The sequence below is a fragment of the Cryptotermes secundus genome, unplaced genomic scaffold (genome assembly GCF_002891405.2).
Source record: "Cryptotermes secundus unplaced genomic scaffold, Csec_1.0 scaffold462, whole genome shotgun sequence".
NCBI classification, from domain to species: Eukaryota; Metazoa; Arthropoda; class Insecta; order Blattodea; family Kalotermitidae; genus Cryptotermes; species Cryptotermes secundus.
In genome coordinates, this window is record NW_019724744.1 from 91,446 (window position 1) to 111,199 (window position 19,754).

At 39.1% G+C, this 19,754-nt stretch overlaps 1 protein-coding gene across 21 annotated transcripts in view; it reads right to left on the bottom strand.

Annotated features, from left to right (window-relative positions):
• Nucleotides 1-19,754, bottom strand: part of LOC111862848 (glucose transporter type 1) — a 101,929-nt gene that overhangs the window by 17,347 nt on the left and 64,828 nt on the right. For 17 of the 21 annotated variants that reach the window (XM_023848592.2, XM_023848595.2, XM_033750824.1 and 14 more), the window contains 8 exons: nucleotides 19,020-19,323; nucleotides 15,187-15,282; nucleotides 14,236-14,396; nucleotides 13,223-13,347; nucleotides 9,916-10,086; nucleotides 7,398-7,505; nucleotides 3,452-3,639; nucleotides 2,415-2,627 (listed from right to left, as the gene is read on the bottom strand). In XM_023848592.2, coding sequence (XP_023704360.1) covers nucleotides 2,415-2,627; nucleotides 3,452-3,639; nucleotides 7,398-7,505; nucleotides 9,916-10,086; nucleotides 13,223-13,347; nucleotides 14,236-14,396; nucleotides 15,187-15,282; nucleotides 19,020-19,323 — 1,366 coding nt within the window. Of the gene's footprint in view, nucleotides 1-2,414; nucleotides 2,628-3,451; nucleotides 3,640-7,397; nucleotides 7,506-9,915; nucleotides 10,087-13,222; nucleotides 13,348-14,235; nucleotides 14,397-15,186; nucleotides 15,283-19,019; nucleotides 19,479-19,754 lie in introns of all 21 variants that reach the window. The other 4 variants (XM_033750830.1, XM_033750833.1, XM_033750834.1 and 1 more) reach the window with 2 other exon arrangements.

The following is a 19,754-nucleotide window of genomic DNA, read 5'->3' on the forward strand; positions in this document are numbered from 1 at the left end:
CATTCTGTACAAAGTAAGACCATTCACAGATATGATGAACAAATTAAAACATCTGCAGTCATCATAGTGATTTGGCTGTAGACAAAGTAATGATTTATTTCTAAGGGAATTTCTGTTTCATAAAATAGGGGATTAAAGACATGGGGAACAGCAGATGGTACAATGGGTACCTGCTACAAATTTAAAATTCATGAAGAGAAAAGCGAGACAAGACATAGTCTTTTATTGAAAGAGCAAATAGTTCATGATAGGTTTGAGAACTATAATGATAATTAAGTATTCATTTCCAGTGTCAGGTGAAGAGGTGGTGAGGCACCTACTTCAGCCTATTAGAAAAGGCAGATCCCAGTCATCAGATGAAACAGGTACAGTTTTTGAATAATTGTGTTGTGTGGAAGAGCAAAGTCTAGAAACTCAGAAACACCATCTGTTTCAGTGTGTCTCACTGATGTCATGTCAGACTGACATGAGTGTATCCTCAGTTCACAGTTCTGACAACCAGTGCAGTCTGTTTCCTGTGTTTGGTCACCCCATCTATACATACACAGAACATGCTTCTTCATACTACACAGACACCAACCGCACTAGGAATTGTAAACCCTTCATGTTATCCAAATACAACTTTTGTCAGACAGTCATAAGGGCTTTGTTACACAAAAGAAAATAACAATAAGAATAATGATGGGAGTGGGCCCAACTCATACATGTAGAGATCTATTCAAAAAGCTTGTCATACTAGCAATGCCATGTGTATATTTGCTCTCATTGATGACATTTGGTGTTAATAATTTGGATAAATTTCAAACCAGTAACTCTGTATATGTCATAGGTACCAGAAGGAATGACCACCTTTGTATACCTTCAACACATCTATCATCCTATCAGAGGGGTGTATTATTCAGGCATCAAGCTCTTTCATATTCTGCCATCAAATACCACAGTTTTAAAAAATGATAAAAAGCAATTTAGGTTTGTTTTACGAAATTATTTGCAAAGTAATGCATTTTACTCAACTGATGAATTTGTCGAGCATGTAAGTGGCTCAAAGAGTTAATAAATGATCTGTGTGCATGAATTACACATTGTTGAGACTTGCTTGTTGTAAGTGTAGTAGTATGTATGTCTGTTTTTGTTATGAATTTTAATATTTTATGACGTAACTGTTTGGATGATACGGCTTGCCAGTGTGTGTGGAATGGCAAGGTGTGATTTGACAGTGGTTTCTTCACGACCTATGTCTGCTGTCCTGACAACTTGAGCTATTCTGTCTTAGTCTTTATTTTATATTTTATTGGACCAAGGACGAATGATGTGTAGTCATCATGAATTTGTAATATGTGACATGTTTTATATCCAGCCTTAAGGGGAGATGATTGGATCCATGAGGTGAAAATAACTGTAAATGTCTCTAGAAATGGCAAAATCACTAGACCTTGAAACACCCTCAAATCAGGGGATGTAACAGACCTGCCACATCTCACATACAGTAAACCTTAGTCCTCTCTACTGAAATACTTTTATCAGTACTACCTACAGGCAACTCAAATTTCTTTCAGTAAAAAACCCCCATTTACTTTTTTGTTATAAGAAAATATTAAGTTGATGTAGAAAAATTAGTAGAAATTGGTGCTTTCCATTGTATGTCATGTACTACAGATGACAGGGAGACACATGGTACTGAATGACTACAGTACACAATCACAAAAACTTCATTCCATAAAACAATTAGTTTCATTACAAGTTTTGGTCACTAAATGATAATAATCAGCTGAAAAATCATACATGAATATATAAAACAATTTCAACATGATGTTCAACTGGTGACCAAAACACATAGCAGTACTGACTGTGTCTTATGGAACATAATCTGTATCACCATATCCTGCCAACTATTTGTACACGTAACAGATTACAATGCAACATTATAAAGTGGAGCCAAATGTTTGCTAGCGCCTGATAAATTACCACTCTGCCTATGGGGTCCCATTCTTGTATATCCAGAGGGCAGACCTTTCTACTCTTTTGGGGAGAGTATTGTAATATGGCGGAACTTTGGATAATCCAAACATGGCAATAAAATGAAGTTGACATATGTGTCAGTACAACACTATTACGTGTTGAGACAGGAACGGGAAGGGTTAAGACGTTATTTTCTCTGAACTCACAACTGAGCGATGTCGACATTATGTCCTCCAGCAAAGACTTACTAGTGTACTGATAACACCTTAAAACAACTATATGAAAAAAGTTACAAACTCTGTTCATAAGGAATAAAATAAATGACAGAATTCCATGACTGTAGTGTACGCGCATATGTGAACAATATAATGTCGCAGAAATCTGTGAGTGCTGGCTTCATTCCTCAGTGACACCATGCTACCACACAAATCCTTACCCAAATCTTTCTTACAAACCTTTATGAGAAATGAGATGGTGATAAAAATGGAGAAGATAAACATGCCCCCAAGGCCGTAGAGGTGAAGTGTCCGCCGCCCTGTACGATCCATGAGCGGGATGGACACCAGTGTCATTCCCACCATGATGGCTCCGATGCCAATGGTTGCAAACTTAGCACTCTCTTCTGTGAGCCCGGAGCTAATGAAGAGTAGTGTGGAGTAGTAGAACACCTGCAACAATTACAGCACTTGCTATCAGCATTGCCGGCACTTCACATTTCACTTCACATTTCACCTCACATTACATGTGTCTTCTGTAACCACCACCATAACTTCTAAGAGCAAATAAAACAGATGTCCAAAAAGTAGAGTAACACAGCTTTTTGTGAGAAGGAGTTTACTCATTCCCCATGTGGAGGCAAGTTAGAATATCTCCACTGTGCCCTACAAGTTGCAGAAGGCGATAAAAGGGGAACCCAGTGCCTGGGAGTATAACTGGGCCACGCTGTTACTGGAGAACATAAATACACGGACCTGGTCCTCCAGGTTGGGGGTTCAACACAGGGCTGACAGTATTACTGTGTAAAAAAAAAATTATTGTTGTAAAATCCAAAGAAGCAAAAACTTAATTCAATCTGGCGGAATCTTCTAAGGAGGGCTATGGCTCAGAAAGTGCTGTTTTGTCGGTGATGATGTTGACTTTTAATTGTACAGTTATGACATTAAATGAGAGACAATGCACATATTTGTATTATTTTTCAACATAATCACCCTGTCTATTAACGTATTCATTCTCTGAAAATGGTGCTGTTTTAATGGCCTGTATAAATGGAAATCAGAGCAGTGTCACATGCTGAAAAATAGCACAAATGTGGGCATTGTCTGTCATTTAATGTCATAGCAGTAAGATTAAAAGGATCCTCAAAAAAAATTGTGTTACATTACTTTTCAGGCCCCCTCATAAGAAAGCATAAAATTCCCAGTTATTAATATTTTCTCTTCCCCAGTTGGGTCAAAATACCCCCCACAAGCACACAAAATTTGAGAACACTCACAGCATTGATCCCCGAGAGTTGCTGTGAGAGCTGCATCACCACTCCAATGATGAGAGGCGATCGCAGTGTAGGTGAGCAGATAAGCTCCATCATGGATATGGTGGCTTCCGCTTGTTGTGCCCGCTCCTCTGCCCGCATCTCTTCAATGTCCTCCTCCACTTGGTTCGATGCGCGAAGTCTCCGCAATGCTGAAACACCCCACAGATGCAAACATTTTACTTTCCTGATGCAGCATGTGAAATGCCGATATTACCTATGCAAGCAGGGACAGCGCAGTCAGCATAGTGATTGGCTATGGGCTGGATGACTGAGGGGTCAAGAGTTATGACTGCTGTTGCAATACATGGACATCTGATACTGTTGGATATGAGGTTCTCACAGGAATGACTGTATGGAGTACTATCCTCTGGGCTACAATGCCATGTAATTCAGTTTTGGAGGAATGTACTAACTCCGTCTTTGCTTATTGCCAGCTTCTCAAGCACTACTTGCTTGGCTTACCTTTAAATCCTGTAGATGAAGGCAATATATTCCTCCAAAATATCAGTCAACTGCTGGACTACAAAGTGCTAACACATAAGGTGAGTAATCTTCATACACTGATGCTTCATGAGATCACAGTTTATTAACGTTACAGTCACATATGCATACGCACATTTACATAGCATAGCTTAGGGGAAAACAGTGCTGGAGTATACACATTTTTAAATAAATTGCCCAATTTACATGATAGATGCAGCCTGAAGGGTGAGCACATAATTCAAAATTTTTGTTACTCCTTTGGTTTCACTGCCATTGACCTTTATTTGCCATATTTAAATACTCTTTTATTATGGCGCCTAAAGCTGGGTTTAAACTTGGCGGTAATGAAATTTATATGGTAAACTTGGCCTTCAGAAGCAGCAGGTGCCGGCACACATGTGTGACACACAGACAATAAAGATAAATTTTCTATGTAATTCAGTTCATTTGACTACCAATCATTTTAGCATTTTCAAACCAAAATTCTTTCATTTTAGACAAATAATTTAATTATTTTTTAGTCCTCATTAAAAAATGAAATTAAGAAAATTAATATGAACTCACATGAATGCAAATATCATGTAAACTGAGGGATACCTCTGTATTTTTCATCATTTCACAGAATTCAGTGACATGTATGTTTACCTGTTGCAGATATAAATTTATTAAAGGTTCCATCTTCTGGGACACAACAACATATAGTCTGCTGAAAGCCAACTGATATTTGTGAGGGACATGTTGCTTCCATTTTCAGGGTTGCAAATAAGCCAAGTAAGAAACGAACATAAAGCAGGTGGCAAGCAGAGCATGTAGTCTTGTTTAACCTTTATGAGCCGAAAGACACCGTATAGGGACCTTTAAAGTAAAGCCGAGTGGCCGAAAGACACCTTATGGTGACTCGCAGTCCACGCATGCGCACAGTGTTTTAAAATCTAATTTTAAGATAAAAATTCTTGTTCTACTTGCATTATTTTTGGACACCAGCTTTATAAGTAGACTGTCTTCCCTTCTGCGTCATCTAACTGAATGTTGCCTTCATGTGGAACTGTTGGAAACATCCGGAAATGCAGAGTCCAACATCACACTTCATGCATTTTGTCCGGATGTAACTTCGTTTCCTATGCGAAGAGCACACATGACATCTCAATCTTGAAGTAGAGGAAGTCGGCCAGTGATGCCAAGAGGCCTCCTCTAATCGGGATATCGCCGATGACACAGCAGGAGGTCAACCCATGGACCGTTGAGGGTGAGGTGGACCCCTTGCAGCATGTTCCAGCATATTGCGCACAAGGGCGAGACTAAATTCTCTGTGTGACAATTTCGTGCCACAGGATAACAGGATGAAACTGTTCAGAATTGTCATATCCAGGAAATGGAAAAATAGTTTATTTGTCCATTTCCAGGTCCGATGACTGATGCTATAACTGTTTGCCATTCTGTCCGCTTTGTCAACATAACCCATGTGCATGTTGTAGTTGGCAACAATTGCTGGCTTGATGGCATTTCCATGCTCATCACAGAAACTGCCTTCTGCTGGAGGACAGTGCATGTTTGTCAGTATGTAAACGTCACGTTTGTCCTTCCAAACTATTGCTGTCAAGTTCTGTCTCACCCTAACACAAATGTCACCTTACTTCAGTCAAAATTGTCTTCGTCGAAAATCATCAGGCAAGCCCTTCCGATTAGGTCTGACTGTCCCACAGCACGTTATGTCCTTTGTCATCAGTTCCTCAAACAAGTCTGGTGACGAAAAGAAATCGTCCATGTACAGTTTGTGACCTACGCCCTCAATATGTCTGCATAGGTCCCTAACTGTAGCATGTGTCGCTGTCACGTCTTGGTCGGCACGTGTCCTGTCTTTTCCTAGATAAACCTTCATGTCATAAGTATACCCAGCGGCATCACAAATTTTGAAGATTTTGATTCCGAAACGTTTGTGTTTCTTAGGAATGTACTGCCTAAAAACCACCCTCCCTTTGAATTTAACAATTATCTCGTCTATGGCCAAATGTTCGGAAGGGTTATAATATTTTTCATATGTGTCATTGAGAGTGTCGAAGATGGTCCGAATTTTCCATAGTTGGTCATAACTGTCGGCATTCCTGTCAGTTTCTGTATTGTTGTCTGCAAAATGAAGAAAATGAAGAATGTGTAGAAAACGGTTGCGTTTCATTGTGTTAGAGTAGAAAGGCATGGAAAATTGTTCTGCAATCGACCAGTAGTCCTTTAGTCAGTCTCTAATGTCATGTCCCATTTCAATGATTATTCCTAGAAACAGAAACATCTCGGAATTGGTCACGTCAGGCCACGGAGAAGGTCCGTCTTGAAGTTTGTCTAGGTACTGGTGGTAGCACCTGTTCGTCTTTTCCACCAGCAGACGGATAATCCCTGCGAAGTAGAGCATGAAAACGCAGAAAGGGGTGGAATCCTTATTTACGTGTGGAGCTTCATTGATACTTAACCACACAGCTCCACTGGAATAATTATTCGCACGCCTCCTGCCATGCTGGTGTGGTGGTCCCCAGGTTGCCGGTGAAGATGATGGGTCTTCATCAGCTTCAATTTCTGAATCTCTTTCTTCCTCGCCGCTCTCTGTGGTTTCTGTGGCACAGTCTGAATCGGTGTCATTTAGCAGCTGGTTCTCAATTTCATCTTCTTCCAAGTGAAACGAGGCCAGGGTGGAAGTTCTTTTCACTTCACAATGCACTACGCTTGGAAGTTCTGGCAGTACTGTTTATACAGTTCGTAGAACAGTATCCTTGTGGCTCCTCTCAGATATAAACAGTCTGAGAGTGTCAAGGACAGAATACGATAGTTTTTCCTCCAGACTTGTGTATACAAAGAGGGTCCAGTACTTGGAATGTGTTTTATAAACAGAAGCTCCCAACCTACTTGCAGATAAGATGGTACAAGAGTACGAATGATGTCAGCAGCAGGCATTTGTACAGCAGAAACGTTTTGTGCAGAAACTGTATGCATATTTGTGGACACGTTCGAAATTGAGGGAATTTTTTTTTTAGAATCAGTGTAACAATTTTTACAGATTCTAAAACCTGTAAATTAGAATATCTGATTCTATATTCTTTCTAGATAATAGCAGCGTTTATTTCGTTCGTTTATCACAAAAATTGCAGAAATCACAGCATTTTCAGTAACATGATTACAATTTTTGTTACTCTACAATGGCGGGCATTTGAATTAACTCCAGCCCGCGGCCATTACCGGAACTTAAATGGCCCGTCTCTTAAAGGTTAAAGTCAACCAACGTTTTGGAGCAATATTTTTCTCTCCAAGTGTCAGGTTATTTTAAACAAACTACAAGTATATGGTCTTACATCCCAGAAGACAGAACTCTTCTTAACCTCCTGTGGGAATCTCAAATCCTAAATGAAAAATTTAAGTTCAGATGGGCTGTGTCATTTACCTCTCCTGGCCTCCTCTTCCCACTGTCTGGTTATGAGCAAATAGCGTGGGGACTCCGGGCACCAAGGCAACAGCACAAGCTGTAGGATGGGGGGACACACTGCAAGACCTGCACACACAGACATATTCCCTCCATCATTATAGTTACAGTGTATAACAGAGTTCAAATGCTGTGTCCAAAACATCTTTGAGCGATCATCATCACTAGATAAAGACACAGATTGTTATGTCATCATCAGAAATTTCATAGGTTTAGTTTTCAACATACAATGGGAACCACAATTGTCATATTAGAGATCTAGTTCAACACAGAGGGATTTTCTCCTGCTCAGTTGCCTACACAAAACATGACATACTATCAGATATGTTTTATACATGCAATATAACAAATTGATGCTTAAATAATAATTAATTCCTTAATAATATTTCCAATAAATTTCACATTTCACAAATATCTACATGGCTCCACATCCCAGAAGACGGCATTCTTCAAATTTCACTTATTTATTATTTAACAATATTGTATCAGCTGTAGAAGTTATCTGATATATACAAAAATATTAATTTTCCTGTCAGTATTCTGTCACAATATCCTTCTCCCTATTATGGACTGAAGAGAAATCACCCAAACGTACCATGAAGTTTACTGCACGCTGTTCCGCGCATGTACAATAGCCTAGGCTACAACTGCAACGTAGAAACATCGACTTTTTTTTTTGTGTGGATGGGCTTCAAATCCGCATTCCTAACTCTGAGTAATTACATGAGCAAACTTTCTTTATGCTTAAAATAATGTGATAAATAAACATTTCTTTTAATTACATGTAGACTGCTTCATTTAAATGTGTTTGCATATTTACTATGGAATTAAATAGTATAAGTAGAGCAGACACTAATTAACGGTATATACAACTTTTAAGTGCCATTCCATCCTTACAGCTATAGATACTAGCCACGTTTATAGTTCTGTCCACGTTCAACAGAACGCGTGGTCCATCTGGTCATGTTCACTGAAATAAGGATGGTAGCACGTGTATGAGCTATAATACGAGTAGGCCTTTAATTACAGTGAATCAATCCCTGCCACAGTCCAGCTGCAACCACTACCCCACTATACCTTCCTATATTTGTCCTTACTTCTCCTTATATACCACCCACATGGCAGGCCTAAAAACATGGTCAGAGTTATATACTGTGATATGACAAGAAAATAACCATACACAGCATGAAAAATGCATATTTCTGCTTCTTCTGGATGACATAAGAGAACTATGAAATAGTGAGGAGTGGGTGAGGAATCATTCATGATATTGTCACATGTATGGGTGACTATAGATGGAGAATAGATTTATTGACCACTCGCAGGTTGTAACTACAAATAACTATAACAATATTGCTGAGTTACACACTACAAATCACTCAACACTAAGTCTTCTCAGTCTATTTCCACTAGTCTTTGCTTGCTAAAAGCTCCTCACAATGGCTATTCCACTGTTGTGTTTTCATGAGACGTTTTCTGGTAACGAATCCTAACAAAGAAGATTCTTCAGCTTCTGCTGTCTTCTACTGTCCACAGTTGAATCCTTAACTGCCTCCCGTAGCATCAACTGTCTTCAAGATAACTCTTCAGCATGGACCCCACAGAAAACACTTCCTTCTGTTGTCAAGAATGTGTGTGTATTGGCCTGTTACCTAGCAGCGGACATGTGCAAGCCACACAGAAAACCCTTCTTACAACACTGATCCTATTGTTGTGTGCGCATATTTCAGGCAGTGCCTAGAAATGGGTCTACATGTCACATTTCACGGTACTCTTAGAATCACATGGCAAATATGTAGTGACCAATGCAACACTGTTAAGAAAGAAAGCACATCATGCACAAATAAGTGAAAGTTCTGAGTAGAATTCATAAACTGTACTTTCTTACTGCGTCCACTTCCAGCTCTACAAATTTCTTGTTCTTAACATCATATTTACAAACTGTATCGTTCAGTAATGCAGCACTACTTTGATCACTGGTTAGAATACTGAACTCATATGCGGATGGTCACACAATCAAATCCTTCCCAAAACAGGTTTTTATTGCCTCTGATTATAAGCATGTTATACATATTATTACTATCGTCATCACTGTCAAAGTTATTTTATTTTTGGAACAATCTGTTATTTAAGTAAAGACTTTTCTATGATAAATTTGTTGAACATAACACCAAGGATTCACATCGTCACTATGTTTGTAATTGTTGATTATAAATAACACTTCACATAGAATTTGCAGTTTACAACATATTCGCATATCCAATTTCACATGCTTAGCTGCAATAGTTTATTAGTCATTACCATTAGTCATTAGCTAAACACAGGACTCATGCAGTCTGTATGTCCTTTCTTCAGCTTATAAACAAAAGGAATTATGATCATCTCAAGTTCCCTTCAATTCCAAGGTGTGACTAACCCTCATGTATCCACACTCACCTCACTGATGTCGCCAATATGAGTAACACTCTTCCACACTCACCTAGCAGGACAGGCCAGCCCTCGTCTGTCCCCAGGATCTGTTCAATTCCCAACACCTGGGATAACAGCAGTCCCACGGTCACTGCTAGCTGATTCACTGTACCAAGTCCGCCCCGTAGATTGAGAGGAGCAATCTCCGAGATGTACATGGGCACGAGGGATGTGTTTAGACCTGTCATTTTATAAAAGACAGCCTGAGATTATAACAATCAAGAGCGAGATGACTATATATACTGATGTTTTTTTCCCCTTGGCACTACAGCCCCGGTGGGCCTAGGCCTACCTCCATGAACTTCTCTGTTCACTTCTGTTTTTCTAGATCTAACACATTCGGTAGGACTCCTTGGGTGGGTGATCAGCTCGTCACAAGGCCTCTACCTGTACACAAACACAGAAAAATGCACACACACAAACTAAACATCCATGCCCTGAGTGGGATTCAAACCCACAATCCCAGTTTCCAAGCAAGCGAAGACAGTCCTGATGCTTTTGGTAGGTCACATTATGCAGCAGGAAGGTAAGGCAAAGTTATTCCTGGTCTTAATTAATCAGTCAGCAATAAAGATGTATAGGGGAGTGGGGTATAGCTCCACCATTCCTAACCTAAGCAATATATGGAGATAAGTCGTCAGCTTCATGCCTCAGGGAATAACTCCCTGTACCCACTGCATAGGAGGCTGGGTGGGCACAGAACCCTAATTCCTCAGTTGTCCAGTCCACAACCTAGTCACTGTACCAACTGAGCTATCCTGGCTCACGGCATCAAATGGTAGAATAATTACGGAATGATGAATAGGAACAGATGTGAAGAAAATGATCTTCACCTGTTTCAAGTTACTATCATGGCATTTGCCCGAAGGACTGAGGAAAACCATGAAAACCTCAATGAGGATAGCCAGTATCTCAACTGAAATTTGAAGCAGCTGCCTCCCAAATACAAGTCAGAAATATTATCACCTACATCAGTTTTCTCAGTTAGCAAGATGATAATGGCAATCAAGAATCCATGCTGTCTTTATTCAGGTGGTCAAAAATGTACCATTCTTACAGAAACATGAGACATATAACTGTTACAAATGTTTACCATTGGATCTGACTTAAACTTCAGAGCTTCATAATGTAATCTCTAACATTATCTTCATTCATTCATTCATTCATCAATGGCTCTACAGCCCTTTGCTGGGCCTTGGCCTCTTCTTCAGTTTTGTGATTGTTTTACACAGATGGTAGGAATCCTTGGGCAAGTGATCAGACCATCACAACGCCGCTACCCACATACAGGACAACACAAATACAGAATAAATGAACACACAGACATTCATGCCTTGAGTGGGATTCGAACCCATGATCCCAGTGTTTGAGCGAGTGCAGACAGTTTATGACTTAGGCTATGCAACCACTGTGAATGGCACATTATCTTGGCTGTGCAACCACTGTGACTGGCACATTATCTTGGCTGTGCAACCACTGTGACTGGCACATTATCTTGGCTGTGCAACCACTGTGACTGGCACATTATCTTGGCTGTGTGACCACTGTGACTGGCACATTATCTTGGCTGTGTGACCACTGTGACTGGCACATTATCTTCCCACCTGCAGTAAACTCCCAATCATACAGCATCAAAGCACTCAGAATTCTCAACCAACCAGCAAAAACTTCAAAGAAATTTTACAATTTTTATAGTTAGTCAGAAACATATTTGCATGTGCACATGTTCACCTGCCAAACAGTAGTTCTCCCGGCCACCACTAGCAGCACTGAGAGCTGTTCTACCCCATGCAGGTGCCATTACAGTAGAGTATACTTGAATCTGTGATTGCAGTACAGAATATGTATCCAGAAAATATGACCCATTAGTCCAGCACACCATGTAGCAAGGCCCCACCCCATACAAGAGCTTCAGTAAGAACTTATTGTTTTGACTTTGTACGGGGTTTCTGTATAAATGGGAAACAAATGAGATGTGTGACAGCTCACATATTCAATCTTTATGTCTAAAATTAAATAAGGTGTGTTATATTATAAAATCCTTGAAAGATGTAGTGAGTTTCTCTACGCTCAGGAATGTTTATTTTGCTAAATTTCAGTCCTTAATAAGTTATGGTTTGATTTTTTGGGGGGGAGAGTGTGAAAGCAGTAAAATACTGAAAATACAAAAAAGGATACTTCGATTAATAAAAGGCGTAAATAGTAGAACTACATGCAGACCAATCTTTAAAGATCTAAAGATCCTAACTGTTACCTCTCTGTACATCTTTGAGGTATTGTGCTACTTTCAGAAATTTAATCTGTATACTACTAGAAATTCAGATTTATATGAATATAATACTAGAAGAAAAGAGGACTTCCATGTACTAAGCTGTAGCACATCTACCTCTAAAAAAAGTGTCATAAATATGGGTATTAAAGCTTACAATAGATTGCCTTTGAAAATAAGAAAATTAAATGGATTCAAAGATTTTAAATATAAATTAAAATTATTTTTACTAGATAATCCATTTTATACAATGAAGGAGTTTCTCTTTGAGGGACTGCAGGATGAATAGAGAAACTCTGCTCAAAATCCTAAATGATGATTTGATGATGTGTTTTTATCCTTGATGAGTATGGTTGTGATGGTTACTTTAGTAACTTGATTTTAAAGTAGTATTTTTAAAGTCGGTCGATTAAGCATAAAGGCAAATAAACTTGAAATTAACTTATTTATATTTAAAATAATCCAAAATTTGTGTACTTGTATTCTGTATTGTAGTTTTAATTAGAGTATGTCTCTGTTGACATAGGAACCCTTTAGGCCGTGGGCAAAGGATTCCCGAATGATTGTACTACATGTTATGACTTGTCCATGTGTTACTTTGTAACAGTTACGGATGTTAATAAAGATGATGATGATGATGATGACTACCTACAGGACACTGCCATTCCAAATAGCAATTCTTCTCACTGAGACTAATAAATGGTCCCATCTGCAAAAGGTTCCATAATAAGGATGAAAGAGCCTCACACTCACATGTCCTATGTGACTGTAAGGTTTAACTGAATTAAGATGCTACAATCTGGGACCAGATTTCATGATACCAAATGACTACCAAAAGGCCCTCTGCCAGATTGAGAAAGGGGATACATAATATTCAAAAAACCAGTCATGGTGCAAGGGCCAATGTTGCTGACTCTTTAATTCTAATCAGATGGTACACTCCTGCCAATGGCTCCCCAGACAGAAGCAGGAGGGAGAGATACTAATCCACACATCAATGCTTATATCACAAAGTTATGAAACAAGCCATTAATTTGGTGCATCTTACCACAGTTCACCCCAATGATGAAGCGGCCCAGGAAGAGAAATTCATACAACTGGGATAACTTGGTGCACCCCATCAGCACAGCTCCAACTATCCCCAGTAAATTGTTTAGAAGTAATCCACCTTTTCTGAAAGAAAAATTCAAAACATGACTCAAATAAAATAATTCTGATCTACGCAAACAGCATCACCACTTCCCTAGATTATATCAGGACTATGAAGCACTCCATCAGTAAGACATCCTAATGAACAACTTACGGGTAGGTATGTCTTATGTGTCGGAAGTAATGACACAGTTTACAGATGTACACCTGTCATAAAAAACAAAATAAAATAATACATATGCCTCACTAGTATTTCTAGTGTTCCACTACACATTACAGTTCTAGCAAATCATAATCAGGAGGCCAGTCACTGCACAAACTGCAAGGTTGACAACTATCTCATGACAGTCTTCTTCAGTTAACCAAATTTATTTACTAAGTGATGCCAACCTATTGCAAGATAGCCATAATCCCTTCAATTGCATATTCACTATCTATCTGATGAAACTTATAGTGGAATAATAAAAATATCAACAATATATGAATATTGTTATTCGTTGTTTAGTGCAATGGATCTTTATCTACTACACAATGAGCTTCATAATTTGTACTCTTCTCCAAGTAAAATTAGAACAATCAAGTCAAGGAGGATGAGCTGGACAGGGCATGTAGCATGAATGGGGGTGAAGAGGCATGCATATAGGATATTGGTATAAAAGCCAAAAGGAGAGAGCCCACTGGGAAGACCAAGATGTAGGTGCTAAAGCACTGTATGCATGTATGTTAACATTGCTCCATTCAGCTCCTCCTCCTTGGTTATGTCACCTTAATGATACATGACAATAAGTTCCTCGTCATCTTGTTACTTCCTTTATCTTAGGTCCAAATATTCTTCCCAGCACCCTATTCTCAAACACCCTCAGTCCAAGTTCCCCTCTCAATGTAGGAGAGCAAGTTTCGAACCCATCTTACCTTCCAAATCTGTTGGCTATCATGCCTCCGCAGAAGCCACCCAGCATGCCTCCAATGGCAAATATGGAGACAGCCAGAGAATACAGCAGCTTCACAGAGTCATCCTGAATGTCCTCTCCATAGCGACTCTTGTACACATCTTTCATGAAATTCTCTATGTTCTGCAACACACACAGAATATCAGACGTACATCATACTGATTGAGGGCCCAAGAAGTTCCATATACAAGTATTCTTGATCTTAACATTCTGAGCAGGCTGGCTCAGGCAGTATGCTACTAACTCTCATTTGGGCTGTGCCCAGTTTGAATCTCATCTAGGCCAGTCATTATACTGACTACGGACTTCTGTGGCTTTACTCAGTCCCTCCAAGCAAATACGAGGATGGTACCTTGAACTGGGTCATGACCACTTCCTTCTACCTACTACTTGACGCTATACAGTATGAGCTACTGACAGCATTAGTAAATGAACCATAAATAAATAAATCATCAATCATCCTATCATTCGATACCATATAATTTCAGCAACTGAAATCATCTTTAAATAAACTGAGAATAAATAAAACTAACATCATCTTGGCCATGCCATAGCTCAAGTGGTTAGTCACTGGCTTCCCACTGTGGCAGCCCAGGTTCGATCCCGGGTCTGGTCAAGTGGGATTTGTGGTGGACAAAGTGGCACTGGGGCAGGTTTTCTCCGAGTACTTTGGTTTCCCCTGCCAATCTTCATTCCACCAATTGCTCCACAATCACCCTCACCTATCATCTGGGGCTGGTACAATAGGCCAGAAGTGGCCGCAGTACAAGGGACTGAGTCCCACCCCACTAGCAAAAAAAAAAATTACCTTCCTGTGGGATTTCTAAAATTAAATATAGAAAAGGTTCAGAGCATTCTGCATATCTTTCATAACAGAGAAATGGTTAAAATATGTGTAAACTTAAACACTCACCACTTCTGGGGCATTGATGACTCCTGTGTTGTAGCCAAACTGCAGCATGCCCAACACTGCGGCAAGAATTGCATATGACAGGAAGAACGTCAGTCCCTGCAACATAACAATATTTAACCTATGAGCACTTTTATACAATGAGCAGAGTTCTGCTGAACCTGTGACAGTGATGACAACTACTTCAGCTAATTCAGCATGTCAAGAGTGCTGGAACATTCAGTTCTATTACAACACCAGCATGAAGTCCGTTGACTGTTCAACTGAAAACCATTGTGGATATCAATATCGTTAATGAATTTGAAGCATAGAATTTACTGACAAAACAACATCTATGCAAATGCAACAATTCTGTGCCAATAATTCAATTCAATTCTATTCAATTCTTTATTATTAATGTGCCGAGTCAACAGCCACAAGGCCAATTAATAATAATAATAATAATAATAATAATAATAATGTACCTAATCTCGGTAACTTGAAAAGTACTGCAAAGACAGCTACATTCATAATATACTTAATTTAACAAAAAACACTACATACTATACAATGTTGCTATCCAGGGGTGTCAAAAGAAATGTTTTTGCCAAATACTGATTCAATCATACTTTCCACTTCAATCTACTGATCCTATTTATAACTAACATCAATTCTGACAGCTAATATACATAATGCACAGGCATGATAGAATAGTCAAACATTACCCTTTGTATGTATGGATTCTTTAATGATATGGCTCATGAGTTCCTTTACTACAGTTAAGTTGGATTCATTACTTTATGTAAACTGTACTGGTTGGCACAAGCAATGGTGCTCAAAGAATAATGGCAAAAATGGTTTCAAAATATCTGTATGAAACTCATATACAATGTGTAGAACATACCTGAGTACTTGCAAAAAAAAGATTCAATCAGTTTCATTAATTCACTACACAGAAAAATATTTTTCATGCTGAATGTTAAAAATGGGGATATCCTTCATAATTTAATTATATTATATATATGGACAAATACCGTCTTAAGTGCAACAATTTTATTGTAGTTTTTACTTCTTTTTATACAATTTTACAATTTTATACAATTAGAAAGACTNTATTATTTTTATTTACATGGACATTGTATATAGACCCCTTCTTCTTGGATTATGGCTTCAATCTGTCTTCCAGTGGTGATAGCTGACAGATATTTTATGATATAAAAGGTCACAATCAGTTCCTTGTTGCAGTAACTCCAGAAGCTGTAACAGTTCTCTGACATAAGTAGGTCCTGCAGTAACTCCTGTTCCAAACATTAATGCATTTAGATCTTGAGAATTTTGTGGAAATTTTGTGAATTTGACAAATTCGCATGTACACTCATTACTCACTGTCAAATTGCGGGTACTATGGATGTAAAAATGCCTGCTTTTAATGTTAAAAATGGAAATTATTATTCTCTGTAATGTATGATTAGGTACATTTTACACAACCTGTATGAGTTTCATTCCAATCTGTAGAGCCATTATTTCTTACCATTACAAAAATATCACTTCCTTGCACTGACTGGTATTCACATTTACCATAATATGGATGAGACATGTGTTAAGATGAATGAGGTGATTAAGGGCCCTGGTTTCAGACAAATGTAACATGAAAAAATATGCATGCTTGTAGCATCTCTAAAATCAGACTTACATCTCAAATAAGAAATTGAATGTGTATATAATAAAGATTACAGTTTACTTACCTTTTAATATCTCAATTTCATAAAGATTATAGTCTTTTGGGATATTACACCATGTTTTTGGTAGACTGGTACCATCATTTCAAAGGAACCTGCTGCCTCCATCTTCAGGGTAGAAGAAAAGTGATTACTGGTAACAATCTACCTGACTGCATGTGTTCACATCCCAGAAAACAGTAACCCAAACCAGTGGTTCATAACATACTGCACACTCAGAGACACCTCACCCCTCTACATGACACAGTCACCATGATGTGACTAGCACAGATTCCCATACACAATTTCTAGTGCAAAATATATGTTATACCATTATTCCAGTTAAAGAGATTTTGTAAAATATTAAAAATACTCACCACAGTATTTTTTTTCTACGAGTTTACTGTAGAAAGACAAAAACAATCTCGTGCACTTTTTTTGGCCAGGCCACTTGGACCCCTATGGATCCACAGACCACACTTTGAAAACCACTGACCTAGCCCGGTGTTTTCCAAAACTAACTTCACTACAAGATTTATTTAAACACAATCTTGTTAGTCCAACAAATTTCATGGGTATAAAAAGAATATTGTACAATATTTCTCCCTTAATTGTGTAAAACACTTTCTTGAAGCCCCAGTTCTTCATGAGTATCTGACAAATTCAAAACATCTGATCATTAGTTCACATATTTTGCTTAAATCCAAACTGATGATCCCCAGCTAATCTTCAGAGAAGAATGTTGGCTATAACTGATGACAGTGACATTCAACAATACTGGCTGTGATTAGCTCCATCACTTAATATATAAATACATAAAACAACGCATTCCTTCCAGTGCCATGGAAGTTGTTCCTTAATCGAAATAAAATTAAGCATTTTACATAAAATATTTCATTCAATTCCATAAATTAAAAAACAATTATTTTATTTTGGTAAATATAAGAGTTTATAGAAATCATCAAGTAAAGTGGTAGCCATTGTTTTGTGGTCCAAAGGCATTGTTATACTTCCAGGCTTCTATCTTAATCAAAGTTCTTAACATACTTGTTCATTGTCGACGCTACATTTCAGAAGGTCAGACAGATATGACCTGCTTATATGGCAAAGTTTCAAGCAGTGGCGGCTCGTAGCTAAAATTAGTGGGGGTGCTGCTCCAGAAGCGCACAGTTCCATACAAAGATTTGGCATCTGACATTAAGCTTAAGGATTATATATTGTATTGTACAAGTATAAAGAAAGAATTAAAGAAAAAAGGACTCATCATATAAATGTTATCGATAATATCATGTGGAAATTGGGGGCGCTGCGGTTCCGCAGTGCCTATACACGGGCTGCCCCTGGTTTCAAGACTCACATAACAGTGTGTGTCACTAAAATACAAGAAAAGACGAATATGGAATACACTGTAGGCAGAAAATGTTTTGCATTCAGCAGATCCTGCAGTTTGCTTACTGCCAGGGAAAAATCCTGCACAGTACAGTTCACGGCAAAGACAAAGCTTCAGTTACTACAGCATGAAGATGATTACTGTTTTCTGGGATGTGATGTTGTGTAGTCTGGCAGATGGACACCACTGTTTCAGAGGAATACTCTGTCTCCATCTTCAGGGTAGATGAGTTCTAGAAGATATAAGAAGCATTCCTCCAAAACAGTGGTAACAGCCTATGTGGTTACACAGCATTACATCTTCATATTCACAGCTGCAAGCACCTCAAACCTCACAGAATGGAAACTGCTGTGCCAACTGAGGCAGCAGCAAATACAAAACTATCTCCATTAGCATGCTCCTCTGTCAGGTGTAAATGAAAACGTATCATATTCTACCAAACATGGTTCAGAGGTACTGTGAACAAATTAAAATACAAAACATACAGAATAATATAATTTATTTGAAACAAGCTTTGATTCTCAAAAACAACTAAACATCATATGCATGCTCTGCACTTACGGAAAGCAATACAAAGTTTCACTTGATGAAGGGGTACTTTGTGTGATGACAAGCACCCTCTCAGTGTCTCCTTCACGCTGAGTCTTCCAGCATGCGTACATCAACAAGCATCATGAAAGAAACAACATTCTACCATGCACTCAAAAACCTGCAACATAATGCCTTCTGCTGCTGGAACTTGCACACACCTGCTCGAGGAGGCGCAACTTGCGACGATGGCTCTGCTCTCCGAGCCGGTCCACGTACTCGCGTAACTCCTCGATCTCCTCCTTCACCTGCTGCACTGTGTCGAGCTCATGCTTGATGGCCACCATGTCTCGTTTCACCTCGCTAACCTCGCTCTGGCACGACTCCACCGACTTGGTCAACTCCTGCAGCTGCGTCCGGATCTCGCAGAGTGCTACCGTTGTCTCCAGCTGCCGGTCCCCGCGCTGCAGTTCGTCCAGCTTCGCGCTCAGGTTCATGCTCATGACGCTCACCTGCTTCTGCAGACTGCAGCCATGCATGGTCCTAGGTTACACACTACGCATGGCCCTCGCGTTAGTCACGACAGTGTGGGCCCCAACATGACATGACTCTACCAAGTAATTGCTTATGGCAACACAGTCTGTCCTTTACACAGCGGTCCACAAACGTCGCAAACATTGCTACAGGAGGCACAATACGATAAGTACACTTCACATAGTGAGGCATTCTACAATCTTAGGTTCTCTCCCAAAACACTCACAAGAATCTAAAACACAGATTCCTGGTAGAGTGTTTTGCCATTTCAGCACAACGCTATGTTACAGTAACATCCTACAAGGCTAGTTCAGATGTTAAGTCTCTTCATTTTTATTGTCAATGAAACTGGAAATGCAATTATGCTGGCTACACAATTCCTATGATGGTAACATTGTCATGAAGTTGTACATGTACTCCAT